General features: G+C 37.2%; 1 protein-coding gene across 7 annotated transcripts in view; it reads left to right on the forward strand.

Annotated features, from left to right (window-relative positions):
* The window catches only part of RGS7 (regulator of G protein signaling 7), a 228759-nt gene that overhangs the window by 160826 nt on the left and 51895 nt on the right, over positions 1 to 16038 (forward strand). For all 7 annotated transcript variants that reach the window (XM_066315661.1, XM_066315665.1, XM_066315662.1 and 4 more), the window contains 3 exons: positions 8725 to 8789; positions 10780 to 10856; positions 10997 to 11078. In XM_066315661.1, coding sequence (XP_066171758.1) covers positions 8725 to 8789; positions 10780 to 10856; positions 10997 to 11078 — 224 coding nt within the window. The remainder of the gene's footprint in view (positions 1 to 8724; positions 8790 to 10779; positions 10857 to 10996; positions 11079 to 16038) is intronic.

Here is a 16038-nt window from a genome sequence, read left to right on the forward strand (position 1 = left end):
TTTTCCTGTGAGAGAAGTCATGTTTTTGAATTATGATTAGGTTTTGTGACAAATAAAATTGGCTCTCAATTCAGAAAAACTGGCACTTGAAATGAACACAGCTAGTGGCTGAGCATGTGACCTGCTCATAATTATCTAATCTTTTCTTACAGGTATAATTTTGTAACTGATGGATTTTTTTTCCTGGCATATTATAAACAGGTCATGTCATTAACAAGTAGTTAAATAGGGAGGCTAGTTAAGACAATTACATCCCAGAAAGGGGAAACATAATTCCATGTATGAAAACGTTATTCCGTATGCCTTTGTTCTCAGTTCTAATGGAACCTGTCAGGTCCTTTTGGAGGTTTAGTGACTCATAGCTGTTGCAAATTTGAGACATAGTCCATACCGTCCTCTATTTTGAGTAAGTAAAAAATAGGAAATGTTAGGGGAAAATTCCATTCACAACAAAAGAGCAATTATTTGCATTTTTTAAAATTCCTTAGGCTTAATTTAATACATTTATGAAAATGTATAAGAATTTCAGACATATAAGAGGAATTTAGAATTTTTACTCATTTTCTCTAGTGAACTTTTGCTGATAGACTCAAAAGTATCTGTGATATATCAGAGTTTTTCTTAAAGTTAAATGCATATTAAAAAAAAGAAATCTGCTCAAAGGAGAGAAAGAATGAAATTTAGAAAGTGCCACAGTCACTTACAGTCTTAAGGAGGTTTGGACCTACTAGAAGATAAAAAGTTGACTCCATTTATAGAGTTGCAACAGGATATTTGAGCATCATAATTATTTTTGTGTGCATTTCTCTCAAATGAGTTAAAAATGGAGGAGGACTGCAGAATGTTGATAAGTTATAGAGAACGCAGTAAATAACTGATAATGCAACATGAATTTAAGAGCACTTGACCATATGATCTCCTAATGATATTAAATGAGACTATTTTTTCTCTATATTCAAAGCAAACTCTTAAATTCTGTTGCTGAGAAGAAGGACAAGTTTTGAAAGTATAACATATTTTCAGTAGCCTTCCAGGTAAAGTCATGTATTACAAAGGCAATCTTCTAGGAAATTAGGGCAATCACAAGTCTTAATTATTTGTTCCCTTTAAAAGTGTAAGATACCTGTCCAGATAAATGCTGCAGTTCTTTAGATAGTAATCACTTTCTTATCTATCCTGTGTTACAGTAAAGTGGAGTAGCCATCTATTTTTGGTGTGTCAAAGCTGTTTTATTGCTGTTCTCCAGCAGTTTTAAGAAAGTACTAGTCTTTCCTTATTAAATTTACCTGATAATCAGCTAACAAGTCAGTCTGAACAACACTTCCTTCCTAATGATACTTTCTTATCACTTAAAAGTAAACTGACAGAGGCTTCTCCATGTTCTCTCTCTCTGCTGCTCTGTTCTGAACATGGGTCATTTCCCCTGATTCATTTCCCTCTTCTCCCCCAAACCCACAGTAATGCTAAAAAGCACATAGTGCACAAAAAGTAACTGCAGTCATGTATCATGTTTTTCACAAATGGAAAAATTTCCTATTATTTTCTCTTCAGAGTCTCTTGCCTACTTATTTTACATGCTTAGCTTCAAATTCCTCTATGAAAATTTGAGTAGTCTAGGAATTTTCTCTCTCATTTGTCTTTCTGTACCCTTTACCACAGAGTGACTGTTTGGAAGGAGAACTGTGTGGAGAATACATTATATATTTTCTTTGCCCAAATGCACAGGAAGGATTTTCTTGGCAACAGCTTATTAGTAAGCAATTTGTATTTGAGAAATACTGAGAAATACCCCTATTTCTTACCTGAACTCTGCTGGAACACTCATGTTCTCAGCATCTCTGAAAATCAAACTATAACTATGAGTCAATAGCTTGGGGCAAAACTGGTAGCAGAGAAGCATTTTTGATACAAGTTTTCATATATACATATACATACATACATACATACATATATATATGTTTATAAAATTGTTAAAATTCATGCCATGAGAATTTACAAAGTGTGAATAGTTTCTGGAAAGCTCTGCCATTCTATAATCTCAATTCTTGATTCTCAGTTCCCATTTTTTCAACAGCTAATGTCAGAATATGTCAGCAATGACTCTGCAAGCAATTCTTTTAAATCCTTAATACAGATCCCTCTGTTAAGGACCCATCTCTCAAAATTGTATGGATTTCTAGGTGTAGTAAGAAACAAGAACTTTCCTACCAGAACTCAAGTAACATACTTAACTATTTCTAAGACTGGGTTGTGACTCCTTAAGTGAATGATTTGCCTTTAGGAAGCTAAATATACAGAATATATTGACTAAGATTTTGATGACAGGACTAAGTGAGGAGTACAGTCTACCAAGAATCACAGCTCCTCAAGAAAAATGTGATGGTATCAGTGCTTGCTATGCAAAAAATTTGATCTGGGTAGGACCAAATCAAATGAGCTTTGAGAAAGACGTAGATAAGCAGATAAGCAGAAGAGGTGACCTACAGTATTTTTCCTATCTGAATTCATGTACCATTATATTTCTCTGCAGAGATACATTATACATTCATTAGAAGCTATCTCTGTCATATAAGTGATGAAATGAAAGTCTCACTTTAACAAGAATGGCCTGAATTTGGGTCTGATCCTTGCTAATTCTGACACTGACAAATCAGTGCCATGAGGGCTCTGTAACCAGGAGGCATTTCCTGATAATGCTTTCCAGTCATCTCACCACTTCAGGGTTTTGTGCTTTCCATAAAAGCACGAAGTGTAATAACACACTTTTCCATAAAAGTGTAACTTATTCCCATAATATAAGGAGCATGGAAATGTGTTTGGCCATTGCATGTGTATGCACACGTAAGAAAGGTAACTGATCCAAATACATGTTTCTGCAGTACCATTTTAAGAGCATTGATAATCTGCATCTAGATCACCTATAAATAAAAATAAAATTTCTTACCAGAATTCCAATATTCATAAACATAACTTGGAATTTTTTAAGTGCTTTCAAGTTGCTATGTTGAGTAAACTAAGCAGGTTTCATAGGGAATCACAGGGATCATTGAAGTCCAGCTCCTGGCCCTGCACAGGACAGTCTAGGAATTACATCATGTGCTTGAGTATTCTTCAAACACTCCTTGAACTCTGACAGTCTTGGTCCTGTGACCACTTCCCTGGGGAGCCTGTTCCAGTACCTACCAACTCTCTGGGTGAAGAACCTTTTCCTGATATCCAACCTAAACCTCCCCTGACACAACTTCAGGCCTTGTCGCTGGTCACTACAGAGAGGAGATCCATGCCTGCCCCTCCTCTTTCACTGACACTTAAGCTGTAGACTGCAATGAGGTCTCCCTAAGTTTTCTCTTTTCTAGGCTGAAAAGCCAAGGGACCTCAGCTCCTCCTCATATGGCTTCCCCTCATCCCATCACCACGAGTGACCCAGATTAGAAAGGTGTGAAGGAATGCTCTACTTTGCATGTCTTTTCCTGCCCCTTTGTCCCTGGAGCTGTAGGCTTTCTGACTCTCTGCAAATGTAACAATAAAGGCAAATTGAAGGCATTATGATAATATCAAGAAGCATGAAATGATTCAATGGATGTAATTTTAAATTGTATTGACCATTGGATATTCTTCATCTGATCCTGTTCATGTAGCTTGCGTGAGACCTTTCTCCCATACCTGTTTTTGTCACCCTGCAGGATTTTCCAAGGCCATCATCATCTGGAGCACTTTTGTATATTGAAGATGAATTTGCCTTTTTCTAATTCTTGGTCTCTTTGTTAGTTTGAAATTTGGGTTCTTTCTTGCCCTCTGTTCATGTAAGAAAGTCCTTTGCTTGTGTAAATCTATTATCAAATTGCTTTCCTGAAGTGTTGTATGAAAGAACAAGATCAAAGAGTAAAGAATAGAGAAGGGGAGAAGTGTTTCATAAGTTAAGGTTTTGATGATTTGGCATTTAATAAACCTGATCATGGTCTTCCAGAACTTAATGTTATTAGCATTTGCTTAAGAGTGTGGCTCTTTTAGAGATACACAGGGCTCTGTGGTGACCCATTTTTAAGTCTAAGTGAAACTCAGTCGCTGTTGCTAAGGGCAATTTTTTTTCCTATTGACTAAGAGCGGAGCTGACCTAAAGATGGTATGAAATAGCCCTAGAAATCCCAATGTTTAAATAAAAGAGTTCATTTCATGCTTTACATCCTGCAGTCATGTTTTGTGCCGATTGTCCTGTAATTCTCTGTCTGAAGCAGGCACTTGCATACACAGGGAAATCTGTCTGCCCACAGGGCACTTTGAAACCCTTAGACCTTGCAGAACTTGCTATTTTCTTTGTCTCTTTAGATCCAGACTAGGCTTATGCACATTGACTCTGAAACCAGGATTTTGACTCAGGGAGTACATAAATTTAACATGGCCTCAGTGGAGAGAGCGAGTGCTCACTGAAAGCACGCTCAGCATCTGGGGTGAATCAAGCTGTGACACCACTGGCACTGGCACAATAATGGAAGGAATTTACGTACATGGCGGTGTGGGGGGTGTGTGGGTGACACAGTCTGTGCTCTTCAGAGGCCCAGATGAACTTCCATTGAGTTGTGCTGTGGCCTTTGCTCCACTGTGGCAAAAGGGAAGATTTAGCCCCTGTTTAGCAACAAGATAAAACTCCCCAGTGTGAGTTTTGGGTGAAAGTTCTCAGTTTGGCTTTTCATGTGTTTTGTTTGAGTAAGTGTGTATAATATAATGTGTACTCAGTCCAGTTTCTTGAGTCTAGAATGAAACCTGTAATAATCTCTAGGATCTTATCTAAAGAAAAAAATCTATGGAGGTTTCTTAGGATCTTTCAAGTGCAAGTGAACAGTTGCTAAAAACTGTTAGGAAACATGTAGCTAACCATGAGAAAGGGGGTTTTTTTTTGGGTGTAACAGTTTAAGAACTGGCAAGAGGGAAAATACAGGCATGCTCTCTGTGCAACTCTGGCTTTGTAGTCTCACTTGAAACTCCCGATTGCCCACATTTTGTGGATGCCTGAACAGAATTTTCAAGAGCTAGTAGACTGCATTTACTGCACAGCTACTGAAATGTGTTTCAATACTGGTTTGTTGTTCAAATACCCATTTATGAACATAACTGACCATCTTTCATTATGAAACGTTACAAATTAATATGGCCTTTAAAATTATTGGCGAATTTTCTCTCATGGTAATCAGTCACTTCTAAAGCACAAGCTATGGCATCTAATATGTAATTCACTTTAGTAGAAGCAATTATGTTGATTGCAAAATCCATCAGAATACAGTGGCTCTAAAAATATGAGTGTATAAGGCAGTCCATATTTAGCAAATTGAGGTTATTAATCAGACCCTGTTCCTTGCATATCATTCATCCCCATGGTGAGCATTTTTCAGCACCCTTGTCATGAGTGGCAAGCAAGGGAAGGTAGGCAAAAACTGAGATTGGTAACAGGGCAGGCAGGAGCAAGGTATCAGCATGGGTAGGCTGCAGGGCTGGTTAGCGTTGTATCTACAACAGCTCAAGCCTGTTAATACTCAAAGCTCTGTCTAGTAGCTAGGCTTGAGCATAATTCCTGAGCCCAGGCCTCAGTGGAGCCCCTAGATGGGCTCCTTGGTGGAATTACAGCTCCTTGGTGTATTGAGGGCCCTGACCAAGACCTTTGCAAGATACATAAATAGAGAACTATATACAGAAATAGAGAGCTTTAATTGGAGATCCTTCCTGCAGGCTGTACTTCCTGTGAAGTAGTAAAAACAGTGTCAACACATGGAACTGGAAGAACAGGCACAGTAATTCGCTGAAATTCTGGGAGATCCTGACTCTGCTTTGACAGGGAAATTGATTGGCATCCTCAAAGTCCAACTACTGGACAAGTACAGTTACTTCATGTGTGATTTGGTGCAGAAAAGGAGCAGTGACTGTGAGAGGTGGGGGTATCCATATTTCAAATCTCATTGTCCTAAAAGTCAGACGAACAAAACCACATTACTCTATATCTTCAAATGATCTGGCTGAAAATGAGAGTGATTTTCACATTCTTAATTTCCAACATGTAATAAATTTTTTACATATAAGCCAAATAATGCGATAGAGAGAGTGTAAACTAGTGACCACTAATTCCTAAGCTGCTGCCAGCTTTTCATGACAGTACAGTTAGCTCTTAAATAGAGGCTCAGACATGCACTTTTATAAGGATGTAATTGTTAGCACATCGCAATAGCAGTAAATTGAGTCAGAGTAGGAATGTCCTCCAGCACTGTTTTCTTCTACACTAGTGGATATGCTGTACTTCCTAAAATAATAATTCTTCCTTGGGCATATTCTACCTAATTCACAGTGGCACATAGAGACATTTCTGACATAAGAAATCCAAGCCATAGTTATTATAATCATTAGGCTCCTCTGAAGGGGAAGGGATCTGGATATTTCAGTTAAAAAAAAAAAAGGTCTGAGGGATGAATATGATTTTTTGAGTCTTGGCCAAGTTATGCTCATAATGAAAACCAAACATCTTTGTTTGGACTCTTTACTATGTATTGGGAGCAAAGAGGGTCATTAAAAGAGCCCTTTAGGGAAAATAACTGCAGTAGAGTTACACAGTGAAGACACAGTACTAAATTAATAATGTGTCAAGTTAATTCATCTCCTAGTGACCTGGTGGTTGTTTCGCTAGTGTTGAAATCTCTGTTATCTGAAGATACTTTTTTTGATTAAACCTATCCTGACAGAAAGATGAGCAGTCAGCTACCTCTGAAACAAGAATTTTTGTTTCTACAAGGAGGTAGAAGGAAATATAGTCCCAAAATTTGCCCCGAATGGGACTCAAGGAAGAGCCAAACTAAAAAGTGCCTGTACTGGGACTATAAGAATGTGGTTTAAAAGTCTTGATCAAGTGCAGGAACAGGGAACATTTTTGTTTCTGTTCGGATGGTATTAAATTGGCAGACAAATTTTGACCCCTGGAATTCTCAGAACTGTCTAGACACTTATATAAAGTTTGTATTTTATTGCTAGCATTACAGGGGGTTTAGGAATCTTTTTTTCTTGTTCAACGAAATAACCAGTTTTGAAGGAACAGAGGAAAATGCTTCACTGAAAAAGAAGCTGAATGACAAAGACCATCTCTCTCCTCAAGAGTCTCTGACCAGTGTACTGATTGTGAATGCAGCTTTGGTGCAAAAGGTCCAAAATTCAACCCCTCATCTTTTTGTGACAATTCAGCATGCATGCCAATCTGTTAGTGTAAATGTACAATAATATTACAATGCATGAAAGCTATAGAAATTATCTGTCTGCTGTGTGTGACATGGATCAGCTTTGGGACCAGAGGATATATGGGAGGGGCAGGGAATAGAGAAAGAGACTGTGGCTTCTTATGAGAGTGGAAAGTGAAATATTATGAAAGAAAATAGACCAAATAACACACAAAAAAAGAGGAGTGGAGGAAAATATTAAAACTGTATTAAAATATAACTTCATTTTACATCAAGTAACACCTGTAACTGAAGGTAGAAGTGCTTGTAATCAATTTGACTAAAAGAACATTCATTGAAGTGGGTTTGCATGCATTTGCAGGTGTCTTGTCAGGAATTAATATTTCCATGGAATCTAAAATTATATTTGGGTTGACTACCTTGATACTCAAAGCTATATCTAAAATGAGCACCTCCTTCTTCCTAGTTAGGAAGAATTAAGTTCCTATGTGAAGTTATTTTCCAGAGAGGCTTTGCTCCTGTAGTAGACCAGCTGGCAGTCAAGGAGCAGGAACATTCCTAAGCACAACCAGTAACTGTGGGCTCTTTTTGCTGGATGCAGAGACAACAGATAAGTTAAGGTTTTGTTACCTATACTGATCAAAAGATTCATCCATCTCACATGAGCAGTGCTCTGAAGTAATGAAGTGGATAAATATTGAACTATTAGGAATTGTGCTGCACTCATTGCCTCAGTAGTGGAGGAAGCTGTGAAGTATTCAGCTTGTTTGGAAAGTTTTTGCTGCTAAATAAAGGCTATTGAAAATGTACTTCAGCATTTTATTACCAAAGATTCTGCTCTGTCTGAATAAAGTGGAGGAAGGACAGGTCTTCTGAAGGATTTTTGGATTTAGAAAATAAATGAAAGAATATTTTTTCTCATATGTAATAGATGACACTTTTTTTTTCCATTTTTTTTGGTCTCACATTATTTTCTTGTCTAAGTATTGGTTATAGCAGACTAATCTGTATGAAACATGAATATTATCTGGAATTATGTTTTAGCTAAAATCCTCTTAGGTTTAAAGTTTGTGTTTTCTAAATATAGAGTAAAAATAAAATCACGTATTCATGTTCTTAAAGACCTGTTTGACTAATACAGCAGCAGCTCCTGCTAAAATTCTTATTAATTATGATTGATGCACACACATTTTGAAAAATGTCTTTGCCATGTTTCTTTAATGTGCTAGTTCCTTGGCCATTGAAAAACCTTGTCCTCAAGTACTTCATGAATTTTGCATATGATGTCTGTTGCATAAAGCAGATTTTATTATTATTTAATGAACCTCTGTATCTGATCCATCATTTTAGTTACAATACTGGTAGCATTGATCCCATATTTAAAGCTTTCTAGAACAAAGGGAGAAATCAAACAAACAAAAAAAAGCTAGCTTTAAACCAGACATGAAGCTTTTATTTCTGATCTGCTGTGTTTGTGAGATAGTAGCAAATTCTGTGTTATTTTATTCTGTTCCAGCTGTTTACCTCTGCAAGCGGACAATGCAAAACAAAGCAAGGCTAGAACTAGCAGACTATGAAGCTGTAAGTACCTGGCAAAAAGTAAATTTCTCTGCTGCATCTAATGAGCCCATGAAATAATGTTAAGCATGAGAACTATGGGCATTATATGTGAAAATCTATTAGTTATTCAGTTCTTCCAGCTTGTAGGTCTAACACTGCTCGGTAGTCTTAAATGGTGTTTGAGGGACAATAGTGAAGACTAACTGGACAAATGTTGAGATTACAGTCCATCTCTAATCTTACTCTGCTCAGATCCCCATGCCAGGATCACAAATATCTTCACAAATCCCAGCTACACCATTAGTGTTTGGAAGCAGTTGTTCTCTCTACAGCATTTAAGGTTTGAACGAAGGATCCCTGACAACATTTTCAAAAGCTCTTGATAGATGTAGAAATGTAAATCCCATTCTTTATAAGTGATGCTGACACATGAGCCTTTTCCCATCAGCTAGATGAGAGGCAAAGAGGGGCAGACTAGGGGCATTCCTACTCTCTGACAGTTGTGCTGTGCCTCAGGCAAGGTAAGATAATTGGGGCCAGGAAGAGCCTGAAAAAGAGGAAGTTGGATTAGCTGATGAGGAATGGCGTTCAATAAGGAGAGAGATGTCTTGAATTCCAACTCTACCCCTGAGAAGTTCCTGAATTTTTCATCAGCATGTCAACATAAAATTCACAAACAGCCCTGTCTCTGTGCTGAAAGCTGTCCAGCTGTGCTGCTGTGACCTGCTAGCAGGATAGTCAGCCAGATACTCAACGCACCAGATACTCCAGCCACAGCACCATGCTGTCACTGTATTGCTTCTTCTGGCACAAGCTTGTTTTTCAGTGTACTGCACTGTGGGGTATGCATAATTTTATACTCACATGCCTTAGAAAACTCTCCTTCAGTGTACAAACTATGAGAGCCTTTTCTGGTATTGACAAGGTCTCTAGAAAGTCTGCTCTTTCTGTAGTCTTCATTTTCAGTGAGAATGGCACAGAGATACATTTGCAATGCATAGAAATATAGTAAAAACAACACATTTTTTGTTAAGAAGACTGCACACTGCTACTGTTGAGGCTGGAAAGAGATGTAAAAAGCTCTGTTGGAGACAGTAAAAATGTTTCATCATAAATGGAAGAATTTTGCAATGATTTTATAAATTTTCTTCCTGTTATTATTAGTAGGCTGTAGGATAGATACATTTCCTGTACAGTCTTCATTTTTAAAAATGAGGATAGCTGAGGAGGTTTGGCTATACTACCAAAAATGGCAGCCAGCACTGTTCAGTGGAAACCATTTGCATACATGACTGATGAGGAATTGTCATGTGGATCATCCAGGGTGGAGATAAGTGCTGTTATCTTTCGTTATTACATACTTTCAAAACAAGGAAAGTATCATGCCTGAGATGTTTTGGTTTTCTGAAATTCTTTTCCCAAGGAATTTTCTGTAAACAAGAAAAGTATTTTTGTAACTGTACTATGTTATTTATTCCTTTTTCCTAGGAGGGGCTTCTTCTTGATGTCCCTCTAGTCTGACCAATGTGAGTGAAGAAGTTTGCCTTTGTGTCACCAATCAAATTGGTCTGTGAAAAACAGTATATAAGGAAAACACATCCCAAAAATAAAACAATCATTTTCAGTCTTCTAAAGCTTGGAATCTGTGTCATTGTGGTGTAAAATAGTGTCAAAGGATGTTTCTTTGTACTATTTCAAAATTGCTAAGATAGCACACAGTATATAAAAATGTTTCAGAAATCTCATGTTCTGCTGAAGGATGCATCTACCCTTTTTATCAGCGTTTCAAAACTAAAATAGTTGAGGCATTCAAAAGTATTCCATCTCATTTGGTGTCAAGAAAAAACTTTGTATCAGATAAGGAAGGTCCATTTACACTGACACAAATATCGTGACTTGAATTCCATCTTGCTGAGGGTGAGGTGGGGAGAGGAGGGAAAGATAAAGCCAGGAGCTATCAGAGAGTAAATAACTTGCAACCTAACCCACTAAAATTGTAATGCATTTTCAGGAGAGTCTGGCCAGGCTACAGCGAGCTTTTGCTCGGAAGTGGGAGTTTATTTTTATGCAAGCTGAAGCACAAGCAAAGTAAGTTCCTTTGGGGATGAGCAGGGGGTTTTGCATGCTTTTTGATGGCGGGGAGGGGGAGGAAAGTGGATGGACATGTTTTATGTTTAAAATTACTGTCCTCAACACTGTTTCTTTTAAATATCCTATGACATTGACAGGGTTGACAAGAAGAGAGACAAGATAGAGAGGAAGATCCTTGACAGTCAGGAGCGAGCATTTTGGGATGTTCACCGTCCGGTGGTGAGTGCTGGTGGGGCTGCTGGGTCTGTGAGCAGGGCTTCTGGTAGATGTCAGCTTCTGTGGAGCTTTGGGGTAGCCTGGGGAAAGTAAAAGAGCAGTAGGGTGAGGGGTTGGGGCTTGCCTCCCTCTTTTCATAGAGTTTATATGAATCTGATATTGTAGACTTCCAATGTGTGTGGATCCAGTTCATGATTTTTAGTGAGTAGATGTGTTGTGCCTGGTTTCTTGAATCAGCAGGTACCTGTCTTTGACTATTATCCTCTCAAAGGTTTCCTGGGGTATGAGTCACACAACCTAAATTATCAGCATAACTAAAAATACCCTTAAATAAGTCTGACTATTTTTCTTTTTTAGTCTGCTTTTTTGCTTGCTAAGCCTTTTAACTTCACTCTAGTTACATTTCCAAACTATTTTTTAAATACATAAGGTTAGATATTGGCTTTGAGCTGTGGGAGTCACACACTCTCTAAACAAGATTTGTCTGAGTCCTTTGTCAAAGTTCATCTGAAACAAAACTTTAAAAAAGAAAGTTTCTTATATACTCAATTATATTTGAGTGCTAAAATTGTGAAAAAGAATGTCAACTGTTACAATAATTCCAATTAAACTGTACATATTTTTTGATTTACTGCAAAGCAATATTGGTTTCCTTTGACTAGAGTTAAGATTTCTTTTTCTGTTTATGCACTTTTTAGTATCATTACCAGTGAAATCATATATGAACTATATGTTTTGCTCTGACACTGGGGCAAACTACTTTTAGTGGGGGAAGTAATTAGGTGATGACATGTATGGAAGAGTAGAATGCAATGAGAAGGTTTAAATAAAAAATAATAAACTTGAAGATGGTCAGCTTACATTTGTGACTGTGGAATTGAAGCAATCTTAGAAGAAATCGATTTTTAGGTAGGATTTAGAATGTCAGGTAGCGAAAACAACTTGATGTGAAAGATTCCAACCACAGGAAGTAGATGCAAAAGGACTGGGACATTATTGTCTAATCACTGACATAAAACAAGGAAGGAGAACAGAAAGCAATTTTCTATCTGATGTAGATTGGAGTTATATAGGGAACAAACACAAAGTATCTGTGGACCTGAGACCTGTGAAAGAGCAGAGAGCTTTTATATTTGCTGCAGAAATGGATCTAAAGGTTTTGAATCTGAGAATGAGATGTTATTTTCACATTTGGAAGAGATGAATTGTTGAAGCTTCAAGAGAGTCAAAGGGACCAGGACAAGAGGAAATTGAATCTGATTAAGAGCTTTGGCTGGACTGTGAATAAATCTGCTTGGTCCAGCAGATGTTTTTAATCTGGCTGTAAACATACCTAGGAAATATCAGAGGACTTACAGTCAGCAATGCAGGCTCCTGGCTTTAGAAGCTATAAATAGATGAATGGAGAGGTTCATACCTTGGCTACACTGCTCCTCTCAAGAGCCATTGAAATAATATTTTTGAAAACACCATTATGAATTTACTGTCACAGTAAAAGCCAGAAGCTTCTTTTGAAAAGAACAAAAGATAAAATACAAACAGACTGAAAAGAGGAGGGTGATACTAGAGCTAATTACAATTTGTAATGGATTTTGAAGCCCCCCAAAGGCCTTCCAAAAACTTACAGAAATGCTTTTGCAACACTGGAGAGCTAAATTTTTTAAACAGCTTTTTAAGGTAATGTTTGGATGAGAATCTGTATATAGTGCTTATTTTTATTTACAGTGTTTCACCTTTTGATAAAAGTTCAGAGGCTAGTGGCAGTGACAATATAGTTCGAAGTAAATTTTTTTTAAACTGAAAACGAGTTTTGAGGATCAAATGTTTCATTATTTTTGGTTGGTTGGTTGATAATAAATAGTTTTTTCAGGGTATTCTTGCAGGTGTCCTGTTCCTTAGTTGGCTTATTGCTTTAGTTGTTACCTACCCAGCAACAGTACTGATACAGAAGATTCACATGTAAAAAATAAACTATAAATATTAAATTTGCATTGTATTTCAACTTTAAGCTGATGAAAGGAGCAGAAGAGGGAAGCAAGCCATCATTCCTAAAGGGCGGTGCAGCAGTGCCTTACAGGAGTGGGAGACATGAGAACAGCTGTATGGGAGTGGGGCCAGGAGAATGATGACGCAGAAAAAAAGGATGATGAAGTACCAGAAACATCACTGTAACTCATAGGGTTAAAATAAAGGAAATGAACCAAGGATGGACATGTAAAGAGAATTTGCCTCAAAAGACACAGTTGTTTCATGGATCCTGAGTTGAAGGCAACCCTCAGGTGATTACAGAAGTTCTAGAAGATTTATGTCACAGTCTGAGGGACAGACAAATTCTTGAAGGTCATGATGACTGTTACTTTTGATTGGCTGGCCTATAATATTTTTCTAGGTCTTCAGTCTGAGATTATGCTCAGAGATGAGCCAGAGAAATTTGGTTTGGAAAGTTTTATTCAAATAATCATCTATCCTACAATTTTCTTCTGAGAGACAGTTAAGAGAACAGCATTGTTATCTCACTGTTTAGTTTCCATTCCAATATTTATTTAATTGCCATTCCCCTGTGGGGGTGTTTTGGATTGTTGTTTTTTTTTTTTTTACAGAGGGAGAGAGAATGGGGCTTGTTATGTGTGTTTCTGGGTATATGGCATGCAATCTTGATCCTTTCTGTAAATCCCAATTTCTGCTTTATGGAAAAAGATCTTAGCTTTACATAAGATCTTAGATCTTATGTAAAAAGAGTATGGCTGAGCTTCAGCTGTAGATAACTGCAGCCTGTAGAGACATTCCCAAACATGTTCTAATTTTACTAGTTCAGATACCAGCCATAGTAAAACCAAGGAAATTTGTGTCAGGGAGAGCCGTATAAACTCCCTTGCAATCCTGAGCATCAGGCCTAGGATAAAGTCCATGCCGTTATTTCTAAGGTAAAACCAGTATCTGGCGTAGGTCTAAGATTACTATTACTCACATATAGGGATGCAGTTGTCTTTTTGATGGCAAAGTAAACATACCTTAAAAGTCTTTCTCTTCTTTTCACCTGCCTAGAAAGTGTATTATTTTCATAAGTTTGAAACTTCTATTGATAACAGACTGTGGAAATAAGCAAAAATTGGTTAGGAGGATTAAGGTGTTAGTCAAAAATAATAACAAATCAAGCTAAATTGGGGAAGTGAGTTACTGCCAGGAGAAAGAAATTGAGAAGCTGCTTTTGTTCAAAAAGAAATCTTATGCTCATTATTAAAGAGAACTTGTTTTGGCTTTCTTGAATTATTATCTCCTTTTAAACCCCATAATCTTGCATTTTTTAAAAAGGGACAAACAGGTACTAAAGCAGTAAATCCTCTAAAACATTCTCAAACCCACACTAAATACAGTCAGAGCAAAGTAGCTGTGGCTTGCTGTAAGATTAACTCTTTTAGGTAATAAGCAAGACAGCTGGTATGTTGCTGCTACAAATTATTGTCTTTTCTTCCTGAGTTATACATTCATGGAGTAAAAAAGGCTTTTTGGATACTTGCTGAGATTCAGATTAATTCAAAAATTATGATTAATTATAATTCTTTTCTTTTGAAAGTCATTTATATACTTTGTAACTGTAAAAACTAGAAAAAGCAATTAATTTTCTCCAGTGCCTCTCTGATCTTTGCCATCAGTCCGTGTTGGTTGTATTATAGTCACATTTAGCATGTTTCTGTGCAGTTTTTTTAAAAATGAAGATGGGAAATATGCATCAGATGTGCTAGAAAATGGCACTGGCGTATGTCCCTCTCCAAAGGTTAAACACTGGCGATGGTTTAGTCATAGTATGATTTGGTAAAGCATGAGCATGAGTCAAAGTGTGAGCCAGTTCTTCCATTCTGCCATTTATAACTTGGGTAAACCCAGTCCACAGGATTTCTATTCCCATTGCTTTTATCGGTTTGCTGGATTACGGTGATTAATTTGGTTCTTGGGGAAAAAAGTTGATATAAAAATATTGATAAGGGTCAGACTTGATGACCCTCAAAGTCTATTCCAACCTGACAATTCTGTGATTTTATGAAAAACAACAGTATTTGTGTGATTTGATACAGGACAGTGAAGTATGTGGAGTGAGTACATCTACTAAGGACAAGCAGTAATGTTAAGAGCAAGGGTGGGTTTATAATAATTCACTCTTGTTGTAAAATTCAGAAATATGTATCATTTCTGGATTTAGGTGTTCCTTTCTATTGTTTCCTAGCACCAAACTAGGAAAACAGTGTTCTTCAAATGTTTAAACTTTGTCACACATCCCATACCTTTTGCTTATCTCTCTTTTTATGAGACTCTATGTCCATTAATTTAATTATCTTTTTTAATTGTATTTTATGTGGTCTGAAGATGACTCTTGACATCTGAACTGGCAGGTAAAATTCCAGGGTGTTGAGGGCCAGGCAGTGAGTTCTCTTATATTTTAATGATTATTTCATCCTGTCCTTCAAGAGCAGCCTCAAAGACCTTTCAAAACAAAGAATTTACCTTGGATAAGATGGTGCACACATGCCTACATTTCAGTGCTAGACTTTTCTGAGCCAGTCACTTGTTTAGCCAGAGAACACTTCTCTCTGCTTCTTCATAATATTTTCAGAAAATTTTTAATCTTCAGGAAACAAATATGAATTGTGCCGTCCAAATTCTCTCTCCAATATCTCTCTATGATATATAGACATATAATTTTCATGTCTTCTTTTGCACCTGTTTGACCATATATCTTTATAAAGGAGTTGCCTTTACAGCAGACAGGGAATGCAGCCAAACCAGGAATTGTCATTCTCAGATAATTGCCCTTCTGATGATGAAACAAAGCCTTGTACAGTGCTTTAATTTCAAAAAATGCTTATAAAGTTTATGATCCATACTTAACTGTAGTTGAGGCACATATTTATAAACTCTCTAGCTGGCCTGCTAACTAAGACCTTTGTAGAAGATTTTGTACTCACGT

The sequence above is a fragment of the Sylvia atricapilla genome, chromosome 3 (genome assembly GCF_009819655.1).
Source record: "Sylvia atricapilla isolate bSylAtr1 chromosome 3, bSylAtr1.pri, whole genome shotgun sequence".
NCBI classification, from domain to species: domain Eukaryota; kingdom Metazoa; phylum Chordata; class Aves; order Passeriformes; family Sylviidae; genus Sylvia; species Sylvia atricapilla.